Raw genomic sequence first — 22,895 nt, 5'->3', positions numbered from 1 at the left:
AGAAAGTTAAATTTCAGCAAATTATGACTGTTTTATGTATAATAGTTACATATCTACCTCTCCTGTAGTATTATATTTACATCTGTGATTATAATGGTACAGTGATTTTCTTTTTGTGTTAAAGGTTAGTGGTATTTTCTCAAATTATCTGAACTAGTTGTCCTTGGTTCATATCAACTTTAGTTTTGTTTAATTTGCACTGTTGCTTATGTCTGCATCTTTCTTGGTTATAAACTATTTTTTGCTATGTCTCTTATGCCCCTGGATCTAGAAAGTTTCTTGTTTATGAAGTATCATTGCTATATCGGTTATGCCCTTTAATTGGAGTATTCTATGAGCTAAGGTTTAAGTCGCACCCAATGATTATCTATGTTCTTTTCTCATATCCTAGTTTCTTTTACAATTATGTCTTAATCCATATTATAGGATATAGAGGCAATATCTGATTTTGTTTGTCCATAACACATATAGCATATAATTATAAAATGGTATCAATTTACTTGAGAAATCATTTTTCAGTTCTATGTATAACAGCCATTTTATTTTGATATATAGATAACAAGCACTTATGGTATCAAATTATTTACTTAGTGTAGGAGATCTATACTCGTTTGTTGGAAGATTGAGGGCCTGAGCCTGGTTTTGGTTTGTCAATTTTGTGCGAACTAAAGTAATCTCAGATTCTTATGAATTGTGTGGAATTCAAAAGGGTTAAGTAGAAAATTTAAGCACTCGACTAAAACACACATTGGTTGCTACTATAATGCATTTTGACAACATTTAGAGTCTAATGGCAACCGCCGTATCAATAGTTTCCTCTCGATTTGTTTTTCTATTTGAAAAGTGATCCATGTTCCTTTCCATTCTACTCTTGTTGGTTCTTCTCCTACATTTGAAAATCAAAAAATGTTGAATCCATTGTGTTTACAATTTGTAAACTTCAAAACCTAAAGCCCTGCTGTGGTTTCTGTGAAATGCCCTTGTTATCACTATTGTAATTTGGAAGAAACATGAATATGGATTTTTTATGTTGCTAAGAATCCGAAGGATGCATGTGTAGTGTTGAATGCCAATATGAAGAACATAACTTCGTACTTTTTGAAGATTTACTTTTGGTTTATTCATTTTGTGGGGTTCTCTTCATGGGCTTGCTTTAGAATTTTTTGATGTTGTTTATTTATCATTTTGTATGGATGTGCAGAAAAAATCATGTTGTCATGTTCTTGACATCTTCACTTTTGCAGGTGTAACATAGAAAAATATGTTAGAAATTCTTTACTATACAATCATAAACTATTTATTTGTGAACTTTGATAATTGAACATCATGCCAAATATAGGACGGTCGTCTACATGCCACTTCTATTTTCTTTTAATGAGATTTGATAACTCTTTGTTCAATATTATATAATTCTCAAATTTGAGAAATGATTTTCTGGGAACACAGATTTGGCAAATAGATAATCTTAGACCTTGGAAATACTATGATTTTGTTTTCAGGAACTTATTAACAAATTTGTTTTTCTTATCAAATGCCTTCATTTCTAAAACATGTGCCTACCACAAGTATTTCACTTTTTTCTTTCTCTTCTAATTCAACAAGTTTTTCACTTGCACATGCATTAAGTTGCTTATAAATTAATATTCTTTTCAACTATTTTCTTCTCAAATCATCCTTGTGGTGCACAAATTTTTTTTAATCCAGATAGTAGCCTATGATGAATGTTTTTAGATAAATGCTTCAGAACTCCTAAAAAAGCCCAATTCATTTTTGCTTTGATAACAAAATGGTTTTTATAATTTTCAACAAAATAGTTTTTATAATTTTCTTCACCGGACCTTTTTCCCTATAAATTGATGAATTCCACGTGTTTTGATGATTAATGATTTAAATGTTTTTTAAGTTGTCGAGAGCACTTTTAAAAAGGTGTGTCTTAATTATCATATTTATCAATTCAAATGCACATGTATTCAGGAAATAAATGAATCAAATTGGCATGTAGACAACCGTCAATATTTTGGCATTTGATGTTTTATTAATGACGTTCACAAATAAACTAAGTTGTGTTTTGTATAATAATGATTTTCCGACAAATTTTATTATGATACACTTGCAAAAGTCGGATGTGAATAACATGACAAAATATGGTGGTCTGCAAAATTTGTACAAAATTTTAGATATATGACATTGAAAAGTTCTAAAAAGCAAACCTTGAAACAAAACCCAACTCAATGAATAAATTGGGAATAAATCTGCAGAAAGGTGGAGAATTGTTCTCCAATTAGGCATTCTTTACTATTTTGCATCCATCGTATTCTTGGTGGCTTAAAAAATTTATATACTTGTTCTTTTCAAATTAAAATAGTGAGAATGTGGAGCTTTTATGGAAATTATAGTAGACTTTTGGTTTTGAAGTGTACAAAAAAAGAACACAATGGTTTTCCAACTTTTTGGATTTTCAGACATGGGAGAAGTTGACAGAGAAGGAATGCATAGGAACATAGAATACTTTTTTAGATAGAAGAAGAGGAGAGAGAGAAATGGATCGATATGTAGGTTGTCATTTGGTTCTAAATGATGTTAAAGTACATTATCTTAGCCGGTGTGTTTAGTGGAGTGTTTAAATTTCTTACATAAACCTTAGATGTCCCGCACAACTCTTAGGAGGACGAGGTTATTTAAGTAGCACACATGGCAAATCAATGACAGACTCAGAGTCCCTCAACTCGAGTATAGACGGGTTGCATGTTTCTCATTCTTTTCCTTTTATCTTTTTCAGGCTGATATTAAATTGAAGTTGAAGATGTCTCAACACAAGAGAAGAATTTTTCATTCCGTGGGATGAGTTGAAGGACGTATGCAGCTATCTAATGTTAAGATACATTGTTGTAAATTAAAATACTTTGTTCAAGGGAGCTTTGGCCTTCTCTATAAATTTGATTAGTTTGTTGTAAAATGAAATGAAAATTTTCTTCCAAGAGATGTTGCCTGATTTCATAAATCATAATTAAGCCTTCCCAATCCAACTCGTCGTACCTCAAGCACTGATAATCAAACATTAAAATTCAGAACTCCTAAAAACATAATCTTTTAACTCATCACAAGCAAAACCAGAACCACTCTCTTTCTTTTTTCTTTGATGAAATAAGGCGTTTTATATTTCGCACCACAAGTACTGACCTTTTAACATGAAGAACAAAGTAATTGAAACAATACTATTAAACAAGAAAAATTAATTATATGTCTCTTTTAAATAACATTAAATATGGGATTTTATATATCAAACAAATAATATAATATTCACTTTTCCCTTTGGAGATGCCAAAGTAAACATCGATTAATCAAGTCGACTTCGCCAAGTTCTTTTCCTTTTGAATTGGTGAAGAAAAACAAAAATGAAGGACATAGCTGAAAGCACCATTCATGGCCTGCTCATCTTGTGTTCGAGGGTTGTCATTTGTCGTGACTGTTGGCTTATAATAGAGCTTGTTGATGCAGTCTGAAACAAAATAATTTCATAGCAATCGGAGTATGATTCCATTCCTTCACCCACAAGTTGCCATACCAAGCCGCCTCATTTTTGCCTCGAATGCAAGCAAGTACAGAAAAATAATCAGTAAAGCACTTAAACTACTACTATTAATTCTTGTAGAATTAATATCATCCCTATGTTATGTACAATAAAAATAACATTATTATAATTATTATAGTTATAATTTATAAATCCCCTGCTTGCACGTTGTCGCCCCCCATGGGCGACTGAGGTCGAGGGTGATGGTGTTGCTCATTGCGTTGTCGCCCTAGCTGTTAGGTGCCACTGTCGCCCAAGGGTGAGGGTGCGATGGAAGGCTATGTTTTTAAAATAATATTATATTAAAAATATTAAATATAATTATATTTATATATAAAATAATATTTTGTTATCAATAAAATATTTATATATTATTTTAAAATTTTAAATTATCTATATTATATATGTGGATGTAACTTTAAAATGGGAGAAAGAATGGCAAAATTGACGAAAAAATATAATTTTCAGACCTCTACTTCTAGTAAAATTGTATCACAACCTTTAGCCTAGGAGGGTTTTTTCAATTTTTTTTTATGTCATATGACATATAACTGATATTTAATTTTTCATAAATTTTTTTTTGTAATATTTTCAAGATCGCATGGCCCTTGAATTTTTTCCTATAAATAATAGAAAAGATGTGTACCACGTCACTTGATTTGCGGCTTTGCTTGCTATCCAAGTTCAACAATGGGTGCTGCGCTAACGATCAGCAGTCAGCAGCACACTGCAGTGCAGTGCAGGCGGCTCTTCTCTTCCCCACTCCCACTCAAATCATTGATTGCCTAATCGCCAGTGAAGTCAAAACAGATGTCCCACCTTTTCCACCTTTAAAACACAGCCACTTCTTCATCCTACCTCCCAATCCCAATCCAATCCCACACCTCTTCCCCATCCAATCACTCTCGTTAACTGCTCTTTTCCTTGGACGAATGGAGTCCGAAATCCATGAAGACATTGTTATAGTGGGTGCGGGCATAGCTGGACTCTCTACAGCTCTTGGACTTCACAGGTATCACCATATGCAAGTGTACTGTTAACCACCCTGTTTACTCTCGCCGTCGTTTGATGCATCATTTCAATGATTTCGCAGATTGGGAATTCGGAGTCTGGTTCTGGAATCATCAGACGGTCTCAGAATTACTGGGTTTGCGCTTACCATGTGGACTAATGCCTGGAGAGCGCTTGATGCGCTTGGTATTGGCGACTCCCTCAGAGCCAGATCTCTCCGAATGCAAGGGTATGTCATGTATTCTGCTCTCTCTCCGTAATACTGAAATTCTGCCGTTGGTTTTCGTGAAATCAGCACTGCTTACCGGCTCTTACTGATTTCTGTTGTTAGTATTGAAGCCTGTTCCCGGAATCCCAGCCTGCGTAGTCAGCAGCAAGGTGGTGATGCAGACCTCAAATTGTAAGTGGATTGTTGTTGAAATCGTGATTTTCTTTTGTAGGACTCATGTCTTCATGTTTTGGTGAAGTTTTATTTAGTACCAGTGCTGTCGTACAGATAGTATACCTAGAACTTTAATTGGACTCTGGATTAGAACTTGATTAGTCAGTGCTTGTGTCTTAATCAGACTTAAATATTATAATGATCATTCCACTTGAATTTCATAGAACTTGACTGACCAAAAGATGAGAACAATAAATAAATAGAAGTAAATACAACACTCTTAGTACATTAAAGAAAAACAGTTATATATAAGACGATAATGTTTGCAGATTCTATAAGCTTGAGCAGGGTTTTGCTACCAAGCTAGAGTGTTCTTCACGACTGCATAGGATTCCAAGAACCAATATGATTATGCCTATAAGCATCCGTTTTTATAATGATGCTAGAAATATTTATTCGAAAAAGGTTTTAGGATGTCACTTATCAGTTATCAGCACTGCTTGATATGCAGTGACATGTTTGAAAGCCGTTGTGTGAAAAGAAAAGACTTGCTAGAAAATTTAGAGAGAGAACTGCCACAAGGAACCATCAGGTATTCTTCCAGGATTATTTCTATTGTTGAATCAGGTCGCCTCAAATTGCTGCACCTTGCGGATGGTACTGATGTTAGAGCTAAGGTAAATTCTTTTGTCAACAATACTAATGAAGTAATGGTGAGTGGATTCTTGAGTTTTTCAGTTAACAAGTCTTGTTCTGCTCTGAATTAAAGGTGTTGATTGGATGTGATGGAGTCAATTCAGTGGTGGCAAAATGGCTGGGGCTTCAGAATCCAGTTAATGCTGGGCGATCGGCAATCAGAGGATTTGTTGAGTACATGGATGGCCATGGCTTTGAGCCAAAGTTCCATGCCTACTTTGGTGGAGGTGTGCGTTATGGTTTTATACCCTGTGACCAAAAGAGCATATACTGGTTTTGCACCTTCACTCCGTCACTCTTCACATGTAGGTCCATGGTTATTTCCTTTTAGGATAAAATGTTTGTAGTGTATATAAGGGGGAATCACTCCTTGATGTTTGCCACAGATGATGAAAATGAGCAAGATCCCCTGAAAATGAAGCAATTTGTGATGAGCAATATCTGGGATGCACCAAAACATGTATCGGATATCGTGGAGAGAACTGGGCTAGACTGCATCTCCTGCGCTCCTCTAAAATTCAGACAACCATGGAACATTTTGCAGGGAAACATTGTCAAAAACAATGTTTGTGTAGCTGGTGACGCCCTACATCCCATGACACTGGATATAGGTCAAGGAGGGTGCTCAGCTTTAGAAGACAGCATCATTCTTGCCAGATGTCTGGCCGAAGCATTGTTGAGAAAACAAACTTGCAACGACAAAGAAAAAGATGAAGACTATGTAAGGATGGAAAAGGGTCTGGAGAAGTACTCAAAAGAGCGGAGATGGAGAAGTTTCAGTCTCATCAGCACGGCATATGTTGTTGGCCTGATACAAGAGAGTGATAGCAAAGTAATAAGGTTCTTGAGGAAAAACTTGCTGTTTCAGTTTCTTGTTGGTATTTTTGAGAGGATGGCTGACTTTGACTGTGGGGAGTTAATCGTTTCTTGAAACGGTTAACGCTGAAGCGACAAATTTGAGTCTCAATGCTTAATAAGTTACCGAAAAAGTAGGTTTTTTTGGTAAAAATGTTAGTATTTTGACAGTTGATGAAATTTTATTTGAGATACCAAGCCCACATAATGCGTTTTATTCATCTCCTGGTTGCTTTTTGTTTTTCCCAATGAAATTCTGTTCTATATTCTAAATAATTAGTAATCCTTGTCTACAATGCACATGATAATTCCCATTCCCTAAGAATCATGTTCTGCTGTCTATACTGAATAACTAGCTGTCAAAATTCCCACTTGGACTATCCTTTGAACAACTATGCAACATTATTGCAGAAATGTATGAAATCTACCAAAAGAGGGTCTTTGGATGTTTAGTCCACTTTACCTTTTATAAGGTGATAACTAATAACATTTTCACCTAACTCATAATTCCAATCATTGGCATTCGGTTCTCAGTTTTTGCTTCTGCAATCTGCTTCATAAATTATGGTAATAATCTCTGCCATGACCTCATGCCCTTGACTTAAATGCTGCCATCTTCACATGCCAAAGTTCATCAATGAAAGAAAGCTTCTTTTCCTATGCCAGTTGATAAAATCACTTCACCTCTATGTGGTTCATCAACCAATTACCTAATTGTGGACTAATTTGGTTCTTAATGTAAACTAGAAGAAATTATGCTTGTGGCTAGAAAACTTAGAAAAGAAAATAAATTTATTGATTATTAGTGATACTATAAACGTAATAAAATGGCCCCTCATGATATACATTAATTTTTTTATGAAGAAAATGCCTTATTATTTACACCCCTAAAATATCTCTATTACAATCATTCTACTAAATATAATTTGAGATATTATAAATTTTTTATTTAAAATATACATTGATCAAAATTTATAATTTTTATACTGGGTATAGAATCACATATTTACATATACTTTTCAAAATATAATTTGTTTACTTTGTAAAATATATTTGCATATATTGAGCTTATAAATATTTTTGTGTTCGATAAAATTTTAAATTACTAAAAGTAGTTCGGGGGAGATATTTTAATAAAACATATTTTAGGAAGTAAAATAGAAAAGTATAGAGGTAAGTAAGAAGGGAATTTTTGTCTTCAAATTATTTTGTCAATGATGTTTTTGTTACCTTTCGCACTTTAGGAATATAAATAAAACAAAATGCATAACTCACAAGTGCAAAATATATTACACCTTTTAAATTTGGACATAGTTTAGCTCGTCCCATCATGACATTCAAATTCAGCGATTGCGAATCCAACTATTTTGGCAAGGGAGTAAAATTGTAATTTCATAATTCTTACAAACACCCTAATTATATATAGTTGTTAGTTGAGATTTTACTATAATTGACGTTAAATTATTCCAATAGAAATTGATCTTGAATTGTGTTTCCAGCAAATGCTAGGTCTCATGGAGAAGATCTAAACAGGAATAAACCGACTTCTGGATTAGTGTGTTAAAGAAAACATCTGATGGGTCTTAACAACAAAAGTAACACACTTCAATAATGCAAATGAACTGTTGTTCTAACACACATTGCATTAATTACAGCCAACTGTAAAAACTGCTTGCGGCAGAGACGATAACAACACGTCATCGTATAATGTCCAAACGCATGTGCGCTGCACATGAGAATATGGGGCTGTCCCACATGTGGTCAAATAAAGCACATGCCAACTTAATGTTCTTTTTCTTTTTTCTTTTTTAAATAATTATTTATAAAACTATGATTCTTCTAAAAAAATCGGATATCCAAACAGAATTTGTAACTTAAAACGCGACTACAGTCAGTATTAGCACAATCTCTCGAGATAGAAAACGTTTTTATAATATGGGGAAACCTTAAAAAGATGTGTGATGTAACTGTCTCGTTTTACTATGTGTTTTTTTCATACATATAGGGACAGGTAGTGGCTTTAAAGAAATATATACAGGAAAACTGAATAATTGGATTAGAGGTGTGGAAATTTGATGTGTTCACGGCTCCTCTGTGGGTAGATCCATGTGGGAATGGGAAGAGAACGTGGGAATAATTGAATGAGATTCAGATTTCTCAGAGATAATTCAATTTTTAAATGCTGCTCTGTCACATGTGACCACCTTCTTCTTCTACCTATTTAACTCCCTACACATTCCTCTTCACTTTTGCAATAAAGTCCCACATAACTACCAACAATTCTCTCATCCTCAAAACAAAAAACAACAAATGAAAATGTCTCGAAATTGTGTTCTCCCTCTTGTGATCATAGTCGGATTATGTTGTCTTATGATGAACGCTGATGCCATCTCGCCGTCCGGATGGACTCAAGCTCATGCCACATTCTACGGAGGCAGCGATGCTTCCGGCACAATGGGTAAGTTTAATCTTCTTACAGTTATGTCCTGAAAAGATTATTAAATTGATCAAGAAACGAGTTTTTGACATGAATCATTTTTTTACATTTTGTGGTAGGGGGTGCTTGTGGATATGGGAACTTGTATTCGTCTGGGTACGGTACTAGAACGGCAGCGTTGAGCACAGCATTGTTCAACGACGGGGCATCATGTGGGCAGTGCTACAAGATAATGTGTGATTACAATGCTGACCCTCAATGGTGCAAGAAGGGCATGTCCGTAACCATCACCGCCGGTGCAACCCGCCCCGCCAGCATTTCGACATGGCTCAACCGGCTTGGGAGAAGATTGGTATCTATAGAGGCGGTATCGTGCCCGTCCTCTACCAAAGGTTTGCTAAATTATTTCTATATGTTATATTAATGAAAAAAGGATAATTTTGTCAGTTCACTTTTTTATTACTAACACAAGGGTATGAATGTTTTGTTTTATTTTTTTCCACCCTTTATATTGTGTAAAGTTTAATAGTTGATATTCCCATGGTTACGGTGCAGGGTTCCTTGCAAGAAGCACGGTGGAGTCAGATTCACGATCAACGGTAGGGACTACTTTGAGCTAGTGATGATCAGCAACGTGGGAAATGCTGGATCCATTAGATCAGTCCAAATCAAGGGCTCAAAAACGGGGTGGATGGCTATGTCCAGAAATTGGGGTGCAAATTGGCAGTCCAATGCTTACCTCAATGGCCAATCAATCTCCTTCATGGTCACAACAACTGACGGCGTTACAAAAACGTTCTCAAACGTTGTCCCATCTAATTGGGCTTTCGGACAGACGTATTCGAGCCCAATCCAATTCTGAGCTAAATATGGGCCCTCGAGTTCTTGGTGGTTTTGGGCTTTGGTATTTTGCCGGCCGCGGCGTGCTTACTATTTTACCAAAAGCAGCCCGCCAACGTTATTTTGCGCTACACGAATTGTACTTTGTTGTTGTTTTATTTTGTTCGCGATGGGAACGGACCGATGAACTCGAGCCTTAAACTAGAAGGGAAATTGGTGGGCACTTTGTATTTAGTCGTCTTTGTTTTCCAATTTCAATTATATTTAAATATACATTCATACCCGAAATAAGAAGTACGGTAGCACGAAGCTTTGTATTGCTTGTTTTCTATTGTTGCATGCAATTCTTGTAATCATAGTATGAGAAAGACATACATATGTATTTTTTGTTTTAAATTTTCGATCACTTTTTGGGCTTCATGGTTATGAAAATGCTTTAGAGTTTGACCCAAAATGGGCAGAGGCTAGTTCACAGTCCTAGGCCCAAGCCGTAATTGCTTCATAAATATTTATTAGGCCTAAGACTTGGGCTTGTAAAGAAATTGGCAATAATTCATTAAATGAATCACATAACCGAATGTGTTAAATTATGAAGATTGATTTGAAGAAGTCAAGGATGACCGATTCAACTTAGAAATCCTAAGTTGAGTTGGAGAAGGATAACCCGATTCAACTTAGAAATCCCAAGTTGAGTTGGAGAAGGATAACCCGATTCAACTTAGAAATCCCAAGTTGAGTTGGAAAAGGATAAGTCATGGCTATAAATACTACTCTTATTAACATTGTTTCGTAGAGTAGAGTAGAGAGAAAAATATATAAGTTCTCTGTGTAATCGAGAGATAAAAGAAAGAGTTGAGACGAGAGTGAGTGTTGTCTTTCACGTGTGGTGAAGACTTACATACTAGTGTGTGTGTGTGTGTTGTATTACCTCAATTTTCCTCCTCTTTGAGTGTTTTCTCCTGGCTTGGTATCGCCCCCAAACGTAGGATTTATATCCAAACTGGGTTAACAAATTCGTGTGTCTTTTATCGCCTTCATATTCCGCTGTTGTCCATCTTGACCCGATCCATTTCCTAACAGAATGATGAGTAATCGACGGTTGAAAATGTGGAAAGGAAGCAAATGATACAAACTAAATTGAGCATATAATATATCCTTTATTCCTAAGCTTTTTATTTAATATAATGAAAAAGATCATTTTGTTTCCGCTTTATTGTTCAATCTTTTGTGTGATTTAGATACAAACAAGAGTAAGGAAAACTTGAGTATTGATAGAGCAGTTTGGGGCTTGTTTTAGGAACGAGGTCATATACATTTTCAAGCCATTTTTTTGGGGGTAATGATGTAGGTAGATTTTCAATATAGATGGCAGATAAAGTACTTAACTGACTTATAAGCTCTGATATTTTTCCTCCCTGAGAAGGTTCATTTTCAGGACAAAAACACATTTCAAGTTTCTTTTTGGGGGCTAATAACGTAGGCGGACGTCTAACATCATATGCAGATGAGAGCTTGAGTTGTTTATAAGTTTCAAAGCCCTCCAGCCTAGAAAGGTGCATTTTCAAGACAAAAATCTTGATGGTCATACAAAACCAATACGAATAATATTTGGGCAATAATCAAATTGTAAGCATCATTATTAATAAACTTTTTTTTTTAACAAAATCACACATAACCTTATCAAAGACATGTCCCTTTTATTTGTTGAACCTATCCACCAATAGTTTCCCCTTTATTAGCATAATCTTATTTTAGATGATTCATGAGTAGGGTACCTGATCAATTATAGTATTTTACAGGCCTAGAACAAAAGAGGTAATTACCCTTTTAGCCTCAGTTTCTCCGGTAGATTTGATATGAATCAATTTGAACCCTCCAAATGAATTAGTTATGAAGTATAGCTTAATCATACTTATCTTTTTTTTGTGAAAATTGCAGTTGCTACCAACTACATATAAATAATTTTATTTCTGGTTCTCTCCACATTTCTGCAAGAATTCGTAGCCAAATGGAATATTATTTCATACTTGAAGCAAAATGACTTGCTGAGCAAAGAAGACTAACAATGCTCATGGCTGTATCTTAATATGGGAATTCTTCAAAGTGGTTCTAGCCACCAAACATGCCACCCCCACCCCCCGGGGGGTGGGGATGGTGGGGGTGGTTGGATGATCTCCTTCAAATACCCTTTAGGACTTGTTCAACCCTCATTGACTGTGCATGCTAATACCATGGCAGCCATCTTTCTTTTCTTTGTTACAATCTTTCTTGTTTATTCATCACACCTGAGCTCTACTGATGCACTGAGTGTAAACTACTATCACCAAACATGCCCTACAGCCGACTCCATCGTCACAAACGTTATGCGTAAAGCCACGATGAATGACAAAACAGTTCCAGCAGCCCTACTCAGGACACATTTCCATGACTGCTTCATCAGAGTATGCTAAACAAATTCTTCATACATTACCCTGTATTTCTTTCCAGTGCACTCTTCCTCAATATGCTAACATTGGCTTGACGATTTGTGATTGTCATTGAAGGGTTGTGATGCTTCCGTGCTGCTAAATTCCAAGGGCAAGAACAAAGCTGAAAAGGATGGGCCTCCAAACATTTCATTGCATGCACTCTATGTCATTGATCAAGCAAAGAAGCAACTGGAGAAGAAGTGCCCTGGTGTGGTCTCTTGTGCCGACATCTTAGCCCTTGCTGCAAGGGATGCTGTTGTACTCGTAAGAAATTAAACTTACAAACTAACTTAATCAGTAGAGTTTGTTTATATGTGTTTGATTGGTCTGAAACTTGATGTATGTGTTAGTCTGGAGGTCCCACTTGGGATGTGCCAAAAGGTAGGAAAGATGGACGAATTTCAAAGGCTATTGACACAAGAAAGTTGCCTGTCCCCACCTTCAATATATCTCAGTTGAAGCAGAGCTTCTCCCAAAGAGGCCTTTCTTTGGATGATTTAGTGGCACTTTCAGGTTATTATCAACTATCTGAACCTTATCAAGCTATGTATTTCTTCACTTTACATGCATAAAGATTCTTAGCTGATCTTGAAACTTCAAAGGGAACTTATTTTAAAATCATCACATACAATACATAGGAAATTAACCAAGGATTTGTATGCAGGAGGGCATACACTTGGTTTCTCCCATTGTTCATCCTTCCAGAACAGAATCCACAACTTCAACAAAGTAACAGATGTCGACCCGTCGATGGACCAATCGTTTGCAGGCAAGCTAAGGCAGGTTTGCCCTGTGAACAACAAGGCCAAGAATGCTGGTGCCAATTTGGATTCTACCCCCACAGTGTTTGACAATGCATACTACAAATTGCTACTCCAAGGAAAGAGCATTTTCTCCTCTGATCAGGCCCTGCTCACTAATTCCAGAACTAAGGCATTGGTCAAGAAATTTGCAGGCTCTGAAAATGTGTTCTTTGAGGCATTTGTGAACTCTATGATCAAGATGAGCAGCATTTCTGGTGGTGGGACTGAAGTTAGACTAGATTGTGGAGTCGTTAATTGATCATTTTTTTTTTTATCAAGATTGGTGGTTGTTTGTGTTTTTCATTCTATTCTTTGGGGTTTTTGGTTGAGTGTTTAATAGCGTTTGAGAGAAAAAAGGGTGGAAATTTCTGGAGTTCGTAATTTTTATGATGTAAAAATAGAGATGTTAAAGCATGGTGAAAACAAAATAATGTATTTTGAATTTTAATTTATTTAAGGGTAATTATACTTAAACCTCCTTAAAAAAATGAAATTATGTATTTTTTGAATTTTTTCTTTAAAGTTATACTTATACCCTTTTCAAAAATTCTCTATTTACAACTGACCTTCTTTCATTAGGAGTTGGAAGAAAAATACTAATATCAACAAAAAAATTACATAAATTTTAAATTTTGTCCCTCATCTAACATTCACATGTATATTTGTATTTGTAAGGGGATAAATATAAAATATATATATATATATATATGGAGTGAGGTGTAGAAAATTATTACATGAAAATATTAAATAAGGAGTAAAAGAATTTAAGTAATTTTTTGCTAACTTTAGTATTTTTCGTGTAAACCATAACGAAAGGAGGTTATAAACAATGAATTTTTGGATGAGTTATAAGTATAATTTTGGAATTTTTTTGGAGGCAAGTGTAATTTCACATTTTCTATAGGGTCTAAGTGTAAGTAACTCTTAATATATTTGTGATATTATTGTTAATCATGCTTATGAATAATTAACATTAACAATTCATACAACTGCCTAATTAACTTAAAAATAAAATTCTGATGTTACCACATAATCAATATATGTCAAGTTCAGGCTAAAAAATATTGATCTTCATTCTAATCAATTTCAATTTTCCAAGATATATAAATAATAAAAAAACCAGCTTTTGCAAAAGCGTCAAACACCAACAAGCGACTTAGTACCACTCAACCATTTTTCTTACAAGCAGCCTTGTGGATCTATTTATGTCAAGAAAACACAAGTATATCTGCTTCTCCAGCTCCTCCAGCTGCTCCAAGAAGCAACACTCATGCATTTGAAATTCCCTCTCAATTACTTCCTTCAACATCTTATTCTTCCCTTTCCTCACACAAATCTCCGCCACAAATTTCCTGTGCTCCATCTCATCATGTAACCTCCTCACCAGCCGACTCATCGTGTTGAAATCATTCATCATGATGTACACCCCTCTTGCTGCCATATCCAGCTGCTCCACCACCTCATCCAGCCGTGCAACGCTCCATTCTCGTTCGTCCCGTCTCGTTTTCTTCATCATGAAGAGGCCTAAAGCGCATATGATCGCCAATCCAGGTGCAGCCACCAAGCCCACTGTAGCAATATGCATAGCAAGAACCAACAATGCAACGACTAATGCACCACAAGCCATGACTATAAAACTTGTCATACCCCTCTTGATGAGCCTAATGAATTTTGTTCTCCTCTTTGTCTTCCTATGTTGCGATGTTAATTCTTGGAGTAAATTTACGTGCTTATCGTGTAACTCGAGGAATTTCTCTAGGGCCATTGTTGAAAAGGGGTTCCCACGTCGGGCAAAGGAAGCAAGGGTTTTGTACACTCTGTGGTAATGGTTGTGAGTCCGATTTCCACAATCAGGTACTCGTTTAATCAATTTCGTCACGGTCTTTATGGCACGGTAACCGTTGCGTGCTTGATGGACGTTTGTGAGGAGGGATTCGCATATTTTGGTTGCTTCTAGGCTAATCTTGAAGTAGTTGAGGAGAAATTGGTGGTGATTCGAGGTGTGATCAAACATGGAAGTTAGGGTTTCTTGGTGGGGCTGGAGCAAATACTCGGAGAGATGGAGATACTGTCGTCCTTCTTCATCATCATGATCAAGATCAAGATCACCCGACGTTAATGATCTCAATTCAAGTTGGTCTTGGACTTTGTTGCATATTTCTATGTATGACTTTGTCCTAAAGGCTTCCTTGTACTCCTCATTCACGTTCGGCTTCCTCATTAAGCTATTCACAGCATCTTCTTTTCCATGTCTACCTGATCATCAAAACATCAAAAGATCTACATGTAAAAAGAATTGAAACTGGATCAAATCCATGCATTACACAAACAACATAAACCCCAAATCCGACAAAAACTTATAATTATTATAATCTACACAAGATCCATGAACGCAAAAATGAATTAATTATGATAATTAATTGACAGATATTTGCAAACAGACAGACCTTGTTTTGGCAAGGGCGATTTGATCATGAGCTTGGAGCACAGCGTTCTTCTGATATGAGAGTACATAATTCTCAAAATTAACGAAGAGGAGGATCGAAATTAAGCTTAATAATACCCCACCCGAAGTAGAACTATTCAGTATATATAAGTTTTGACGTTAGTTTCATCTGGGAAGGCACAAAACTTGAAGTATAGCAGAACAAGAAAATTAAAGAGTGGCAGCTTTTATAAATATATATATATATATATGTACTATATATATTACACGCCTCATGACGAGTTTGGTTTATCATCACACACATTAGCCGTTCCTTACACGTTATAATTCTCTACGTGTAATTTAAATGAGAATCAGTTTATATAATTAATTAACCCCAGAGGTGAGTAATTAATTACTGGAGATAAGGGTTCAATTAGGCGCCCATTAATTGGTTTGATCGAGTAAATTAATTTACAGTGTTTGGCAAATGAATTTCAATTCCTCTTCTCTCTTGGCCTATACGTTTGTTAATTTATGTGACGGTGTTTTATGTCAGGTTGCCGCGTGTCGTGTGTGTGTGTGTGTGTCGTGTGTGTGTTACACTATCTCTTCTATTCTCATCACTTATTTTTGTTTCATCCTACATTTTCTCCGTTTCAGTCCACCTATTCTCGTTTGAACAAATCTTAGGAAACTGAAAAACAGCATCAATTTCCCAATCAATTTCCTGGAATGGGCCTATTACGTAGGTTATACTAAAAAACTATACACGGACTCCAAATTGGACTTAAAATTTTGGGTAGCTAACAAATATATATATATATATAGATAGATTTTTAATGTAAATTTCATTATAACTAAAAACGTTGTACAAAATTCAATAAACTTGATGGGTGAGTTTCCGACCACACGGGGAACATAGTCATGGTGGATTAATATTTACATCAAATATATAGACTAATCATAAAAAAAATATATAATAAATTGTCATAATTAGTTGAATTGACATCACTCTCGTGTAGATTCAAATTCAAATTATCCCGAATACTCAACTCCCACTATAGTAATATATATATATAGTTTGATATTATGGCAATGCATGAAATGTAGTAACTTGAATTAATTTTTGGTAAGAATTTTAAATTTAAATGAAAGTTGACTCCTTTTTTTCCTAAGGTACAAGTTATTTACTGAATAAGGGGTAATTATTTAATGCACTGAAACGCACAGCGCACATCACCCACCGTCAAAGAGGGTCCTCCAGCAATGCAACATTTGGGCGTTCAACTTGTCAACATTGTCACACTCAAAAGTCTGCATTCCTATGCCTTTTATACAATTATTATTATTATTATTTTATATGTCTAATGCACATTAAAAATTTCAAATCATTTAAAATACAAAAATATATATGTAGTGAATCTGTTATTTATAGATTTGAAATCCTTATACATAAATCCAAATACAAATTTCAACGTAAAAGATTTGAAAGACAAAAATCATTAATATTAGAGATTGAATGAACGGATGAACGGTCTGTCGATTTTATTATGGATTCGTTTCACTAATTTTTAACACAATAAAGTAGTTGTATGTTAATTATTACTTAACATATATATTAGTTAGGAAACAAAATCACTATTTTCAAGAACTGATTATGCTGCCGATTTTTTAAGCAATTCATTTATTCAAATTTTTCCCTTTTTCTAAAAATGTTCCGGAATAAAATTTTATTTTCTCTAAATTACCCTACTTCAAGTTAAAGAACAATTAGCATTAAAGTACATTTACATTCATTTTTATCAGCTATGACTCGAAAATAATCGGAACAAATATATATGGTGCGTAATTTGTAACTATCCTATAAGCTATGATTTTAATGGTATTTTCTAATCTATAATAGTGATCAGAATTAAAACTATTCAAATATTTTTTAGTAAAAAGAAAAAAAAAGGAACAAATATATATGGAATTATTTTTAGACATGAAGTGCTAACCAAATTATATCATAAGAAAAATGAACTATCACATTTATATTTTTATGTATGTACCCACCCAATATTCGAACCTAAAACTATAGATCTTGAACCCCAAATCAATGTGTTGCCCACTAAAGAACTAAGGTAAATTACAATAATGTTTTTGAATTTTGTCATTATTACAAACATAATTTAAAATTAATGATCATTTTCTATCGTGACAGTCTATTATAGGAGTATATTTATTAGATTGTGATTAATTTTAAAAGGGTACTTATAAAATTTCAAGACTCGTTCTTGATTGGAGAAAAAAAATGTAAATAGAAAGATAAAAATGTCAATGTATTAAAGTTATATATGTGAAGTCGAAATTTCATCCATCGACGTATTGTCAATACACGTCAATAAAATAGAGTTGGTATAATTGCATATATTTTTAAGAAAGAGAAGTAAAAAAAAAAAAAGAAACTAAAAAAAAGGTAGTAGTTGAAGGTGAGATTTTATTTCCTTAATTGTAGTTGTAGTTGGACTATGTTTTTATTTGGGAATGAGAAGAGTTTCAATTTGAAGGGAGTATTAGAAAGTCCAAAATTCAACTGAAAATGTGTATGTGTATGTGGAAGGTTAAAATGGGCATAACAAATAATTATAATGGTATATAATACGTAAGGGTAGGGAATTTGGTGTTGACACACACAGCGGTATAGAGTTAGAGAGGCAGCCACCGCTCTCTCTTTCAATACTCATAACACACTCTCTACAAATACATACATATACTACTATTTTAGAGAGAGAAACAAGGAAAAAGGAAAAAAGAGCAAAAGGGTTGTGTTGTGTTGTGATCGCTGCAGTTGACGGCCGAAACCCTAATTTCTTCTCCGATCAACGCTTTCTCACATTCCTTGGATTTTTTCTATTTCAATCTATATCTATCGCTGCTCTCGCCAAACCACATTTATTACTTTTTCATATACAGAATATTTTCCTTGCCTGGGTGTTTTCTTTGCTATTGATTTTTGGTTTTTCTCCTAAGAATGGTGACGGATAACTCGCCGCCCCCCGCTGACGTCGCCTCCAACGGCGGCGGCTCTACCAGTCCCCAGTCCCGGCGGCGGAGCCTGCCATCTCCCTGGGCTTCCGTTGTTCGCGGAGATTCCGAGCAAAACTCCTCTCCGACAGCTGCTGCCTCAGCCCCTCCTGGGTCTTCTTTGTCTCCGCCGCCGGAGCAGACTTCTGCTTTGGATAACTCTTTGATTGAGAGTTCAGGCTCCGAACCCCAGCCCGAGAGCTCTGATGTTAACGGCGATAACAATGCTGGTCGCCCGAGGAGGCCCGCTTGGAACAGGCCGTTGAACGGCGTCGTTGAGCCCGCTTCTGTTATGGGTGGGGCTGTTTCCTGGCCCGCCCTCTCTGAAACAACCCGACCCATCCCGAGATCGTCTTTGGATACCTCCAGACCTATTTCTGATGGATCAGCCTCTCCATCTCAGGTCAAGATATATATAGAATACATAACTGATCTCTTTTACTTACATGATGATTTCTTGTCTAGCCTTGTATCCTACTATGTTTATTTGTAATTCTATATGTCTGCATTGCTATTAAATTTGTTATTTATTGGTTAAAAGATACAAGTTTTTCAGTGAACGTGATCCTTTTTGGTACATATAGGTCCGAATAATACAATTTAAGCTACCGTTTCTATTATTCGTAATCCTTGACAAGTAGTTCTTTCTTGTATTACATAAGTGTTTCTAATCATTAAAGATTAACAAAATTTGAGTATTTCTTTTTTCCTTCATTGGTTTGTCATGCTTTTAATAGGGACCTATACATGTTTACAGGCTTACCTCTGTTTTACATCTTTGTACTGATAGTAAGGCTTGCAGAGTTGTTATCATTAATTGAAGAAGCAGCTGTAATAAGTTTATTTTTGTTTGGTTTTACAGGCTCCCATAATATCTCATCCTCCTCAGCGACCAACTAATAGTAATGCTCATGCTAATTCTACTATAAACAATCCAATGCCTACTAGGCCAAGGTCAAGGAACCGTAGTGGCGGTAGCTCTTCATCGACTGGTCCATCTCAGAATAATTATAATCAGCCATCTCTCCCAATGCCCCCACCATTTCCTGTTTTTGAAGTGCCTTTTGGGATGGTTCCTGCTGTGCTGGATACTTCTGTGAGAGGTGGAAGACCGGTTGGAGGAGCTGGCGGTTCCCAGTCACATACTGGCAATGACCATTCTTCTCAGAGGAATAATTCTAGAAGGGGTGGTTATGGGCCCCGTCCTCGTGGAGATGGACAATACCACAATAACCATGGAGGCAGGCGCGATCAAGATCGTAGAGATGTTCATCATCCACCCCAGTATGTACCGCCACCCATTGGATATATGCCAGCTCCACTGCCTCCTGGAGCAGCCCCCTTTATGGCACCTCCACCTGTGAGAGTGTTTCCTGGACAAATGGGGTTTGGTAAGTCTACTGAATTCATATTTTGCTATGATATGACTATTTGACTTTCTAACAAACGCTCTTAACTTTCAGATATGGCTGCTACTTTATTCTATGTTCCAGCAATGCCTCCAGAGTCTTTAAGGCCTATGCCGCTCGTTCCTCCACCGCCTCCCATGCTCTTTCCTCCTGCTAATGAAAATCCTTTAACAAATTTGATTGTTAAACAAATAGACTTCTACTTCAGGTAATTTTTGAGTGACATTCTTATGATCTAATCAATGTTGGCACTTTCTATTCTTGCTCTTTCTGTGCCTTTCCTGGAGAAGTTATGCTGAAGCAAGTATTTGTGGTGTTCCAGTGATGATAATTTGGTGAAAGATAACTTTTTGAGATCAAAGATGGATGAGCATGGCTGGGTCCCCATTACTTTAATAGCCTCCTTTCGGCGAGTAAGTGATTGCTGGTTATACTCTTGTGTGGTACTTGTTATCTGACCTGTATGTCATCCGAAGAGATGATTCAGATCTTCTATAATGTCTGTTGCACATATTTAACTCAGCATAGGTTTTAATGACTATCTGAGTTTTGTTTTAGAGCCGATTTGGTGGTCTTGCTCTAGGATGAAGTAAAATCTTGGCCACTTTTAACTGTTCATTATCTGCCAAGATTGAAAGTAGACTTCAATGTGTCACGTGAATGAGCTACAAGGCGGCCTGAAAAAGGAATAACATTACTAAATAACAATCCATTATTACACATCTGTCCAAATACAGAAGCACATTGTAGATATTATACAACTGCCTGACCCCGCTTCGAGTTTTGTTGCATTGGCTGCTTCTCTCTTTTGCACTTCTAATGTGTTCTTATTTGTGCAGCACAATGGATGAGAGATAACTTTCTTTAGATTCTTTTGTGAAGCATTTCCATGTTACCCTGCATAGAGCTTTTTGTTGCACTGACTTGTGCTCTTTGTGTGTTAATCACCTTTACTCTTGTTTTAAAGTTCCTTTGCTCGTGAGAATTGGATGAATGAAGGTGGTTGAACGCTGATCCTTCTGAGATTTGGGAACTATGTTCCACATACTGGCTGTTAGATTTGCATTTATGTCACCAACAGTTATGCACTTGCTATTTCATACTAGTGATATTCAATGCACAGATCAAGGTTGCTTTGTTGTCTGCCTTTTCAGGTTCAGCAATTGACGAAGGATATCCCAGTAATTTTGGAGTCCTTGAGATATTCTACAGTTGTGGAAGTACAGGTTAGCATATCAGTTCTTCACTCTGAACTATTAATGTTATCTTCAACTGATTACGCTTACCTTCTTTGGCACTCCAAACTTCTACAAAAATGTTACTGAAATTGATGTTCTAATTTACTGCGTTGAGGTATTCTATTTTCTGCAACATTTGGCTGTGTTGTCTAGGAAAAGTCCATGTTTGCTTCTAGCTCTTCTGTTGATAGCTCATAGCTGATAACTGAAAGAATTCATGGCAGCATATTTGCATCACTTTTCTTGCTTCTTGTAGGGTGACAAGGTGAGGAGGCGTAACGAGTGGAGTAAATGGCTGCATTCCTCTGCTCGGCCTAGTCTTGATTCTGGCCCTCACACTCCGAGGGCAGCCCCTGAAAATGTACTGGCAACCTCCTTACAGGAGGTTTCACTGGATGATTCAATGACTAATGCAAATGGCAACAAGGCCACAATGGAAGGTCACACAGATACTGGTAGGTCTTTTCCAGAGGAGTCGACTAGCCAGTCGGTGTTGGCTAATGGAGAGGATGCTACTGCAGAAGAAGCCCGTGCAGTCAGTGTATGAAATTTACTCTGTGAAGATCTGCACATCAAGGTTGGTTCACTTGCTTTTATAGTTATTCAAATGTCGAAGATGTAAGTCTTTCTCTGTACTGACCTGTACTATATTTCTGTGCGCAGCCAAGAGGAGAGTAAAGAAAAGAGCACGTGTAACTTATCAAACTCAAGAAGCAGATGGAACCCGAAAAGAATACCAGAGCTGACAGACAGTTCATCTCACCAAACTGGCCTTTAATTGCTACGTGGGTAGCGTTTTTTTTTTTTTTTTTTTTTTGTCACTAATGGTTCAGTACTTGATTCTTGGATGCATCCAGGAGAAATATTTTAAGGTGAACTTTCCTCAGTATATAGGGCATTTTGAAAAGAAAATGAATTGAAGTTGATGTGTGTGCCCAACATGAGACCAGGCTCAGCTTGATTTTGGTTGATACTCTGAAGGCCTCTTGAATGGGATCATGATGATATGTGCCCACTCATTTTTGGATATTTATTCTTTTGACCATTTTGCTCTCTTCCAATTTGCTTCCTATGTAGAAGCATATCATAATTTGCATCTAAAATCCAGTTATTTAACTGTTGAGGAAGATGTTTTTATGTCATCTTGGATGCTCTGGTGTAAGATAACTTATTTTGTCATTGGGATGTGGATGAAGATTTGGGCAGCGTATATATATGGTCTTGATTGCATTTTCTTGGGTTGGATTGATAGTCTTGCATTATCTTCCTTTTAGGTTGCGTTGGTTTGTATGTGGATTGTATACCTTGGTTTTGTATCCATTGGTTCAGCTGAGTAGGTGATGGCCCCCCGGGGTGGTATTCCAAATTGGGTTTGGAATAAAAAAGTATATTAAGAGAAGGTGTTTGATTGAGCTTATAAGCTCCTTAAAAAATATCAATAAGATATTTTGCCACATCCCTTAATATATTGTTTCTTAAGGGAGTTTGGCAGCGAAGTTCATTAAAGAAAGAAGGTAAACTTGTGTCTGAATTTGTGCTATCTAATCATTTATTTATGAAGTAATACACAATATTTTATAATTATTATAAATGACCTGCATACCTTGTATAATCATTTTGCCGATTCTATTTTTGTGCATTGCAATTGTTAATCCACAATTGGGAGAGTTTGAATTTGTGTTGAAGAGGGC

The 22,895-nt window shown here is 36.0% G+C and overlaps 5 protein-coding genes across 5 annotated transcripts; 4 read left to right on the top strand and 1 right to left on the bottom strand.

The window, feature by feature from the left end:
- LOC105159366 (FAD-dependent urate hydroxylase-like) lies at nucleotides 4,195-6,736 on the top strand. The gene is made up of 6 exons (XM_011076407.2): nucleotides 4,195-4,583; nucleotides 4,665-4,811; nucleotides 4,914-4,982; nucleotides 5,476-5,641; nucleotides 5,734-5,965; nucleotides 6,047-6,736. The coding sequence occupies exons 1-6, from the start codon at nucleotides 4,210-4,212 to the stop codon at nucleotides 6,589-6,591; spliced, it is 1,533 nt and encodes a 510-aa protein (XP_011074709.2). The 5' UTR covers nucleotides 4,195-4,209; the 3' UTR covers nucleotides 6,592-6,736.
- Nucleotides 8,756-10,198, top strand: LOC105159365 (expansin-A11). The gene is given in 4 exon segments (XM_011076406.2): nucleotides 8,756-8,973; nucleotides 9,072-9,245; nucleotides 9,248-9,344; nucleotides 9,508-10,198. Coding segments are annotated over 4 exon segments (726 nt in total). The 5' UTR covers nucleotides 8,756-8,825; the 3' UTR covers nucleotides 9,815-10,198.
- Nucleotides 11,990-13,475, top strand: LOC105159364 (peroxidase 64). Its single transcript, XM_011076405.2, has 4 exons — nucleotides 11,990-12,233; nucleotides 12,336-12,524; nucleotides 12,611-12,773; nucleotides 12,925-13,475. Exons 1-4 carry the CDS (start codon nucleotides 12,024-12,026, stop codon nucleotides 13,320-13,322), a joined length of 960 nt encoding a protein of 319 aa, XP_011074707.1. The 5' UTR covers nucleotides 11,990-12,023; the 3' UTR covers nucleotides 13,323-13,475.
- Nucleotides 14,120-15,719, bottom strand: LOC105159587 (UPF0496 protein At1g20180-like). The gene is made up of 2 exons (XM_011076699.2): nucleotides 15,511-15,719; nucleotides 14,120-15,319 (listed from the first exon to the last, which is right to left on the bottom strand). The coding sequence occupies exons 1-2, from the start codon at nucleotides 15,575-15,577 to the stop codon at nucleotides 14,220-14,222; spliced, it is 1,167 nt and encodes a 388-aa protein (XP_011075001.1). The 5' UTR covers nucleotides 15,578-15,719; the 3' UTR covers nucleotides 14,120-14,219.
- Nucleotides 18,162-22,414, top strand: LOC105159363 (la-related protein 1B). The gene is made up of 7 exons (XM_011076403.2): nucleotides 18,162-18,960; nucleotides 19,420-19,948; nucleotides 20,021-20,174; nucleotides 20,289-20,379; nucleotides 21,121-21,192; nucleotides 21,461-21,781; nucleotides 21,868-22,414. The coding sequence occupies exons 1-6, from the start codon at nucleotides 18,505-18,507 to the stop codon at nucleotides 21,749-21,751; spliced, it is 1,593 nt and encodes a 530-aa protein (XP_011074705.1). The 5' UTR covers nucleotides 18,162-18,504; the 3' UTR covers nucleotides 21,752-21,781; nucleotides 21,868-22,414.

Source organism: Sesamum indicum, linkage group LG3 (genome assembly GCF_000512975.1).
Source record: "Sesamum indicum cultivar Zhongzhi No. 13 linkage group LG3, S_indicum_v1.0, whole genome shotgun sequence".
Classification (NCBI taxonomy): domain Eukaryota; kingdom Viridiplantae; phylum Streptophyta; class Magnoliopsida; order Lamiales; family Pedaliaceae; genus Sesamum; species Sesamum indicum.
Note: the sequence above shows the minus strand (reverse complement) of the source record. Positions and strands in the feature narration are given on the sequence as shown.

Bases quoted from the DNA above. Each gene is read 5' to 3' on its own strand.
- LOC105159366 (XM_011076407.2), top strand. From the start codon at position 4,210: ATGTGTACCACGTCACTTGATTTGCGGCTTTGCTTGCTATCCAAGTTC. The intron at 5,642-5,733 runs GTAAATTCTTTT...TCTGAATTAAAG, and splicing joins GTACTGATGTTAGAGCTAAG to GTGTTGATTGGATGTGATGG. The intron at 5,966-6,046 runs GTAGGTCCATGG...TGTTTGCCACAG, and splicing joins CACTCCGTCACTCTTCACAT to ATGATGAAAATGAGCAAGAT.
- LOC105159364 (XM_011076405.2), top strand. From the start codon at position 12,024: ATGGCAGCCATCTTTCTTTTCTTTGTTACAATCTTTCTTGTTTATTCA. The intron at 12,525-12,610 runs GTAAGAAATTAA...TGTATGTGTTAG, and splicing joins CAAGGGATGCTGTTGTACTC to TCTGGAGGTCCCACTTGGGA. The intron at 12,774-12,924 runs GTTATTATCAAC...ATTTGTATGCAG, and splicing joins TGATTTAGTGGCACTTTCAG to GAGGGCATACACTTGGTTTC.
- LOC105159587 (XM_011076699.2), bottom strand. From the start codon at position 15,577: ATGTACTCTCATATCAGAAGAACGCTGTGCTCCAAGCTCATGATCAAA. The intron at 15,320-15,510 runs GTCTGTCTGTTT...TTTGATGATCAG, and splicing joins ATCGCCCTTGCCAAAACAAG to GTAGACATGGAAAAGAAGAT.
- LOC105159363 (XM_011076403.2), top strand. From the start codon at position 18,505: ATGGTGACGGATAACTCGCCGCCCCCCGCTGACGTCGCCTCCAACGGC. The intron at 18,961-19,419 runs GTCAAGATATAT...TTGGTTTTACAG, and splicing joins GATCAGCCTCTCCATCTCAG to GCTCCCATAATATCTCATCC. The intron at 19,949-20,020 runs GTAAGTCTACTG...CTTAACTTTCAG, and splicing joins TCCTGGACAAATGGGGTTTG to ATATGGCTGCTACTTTATTC.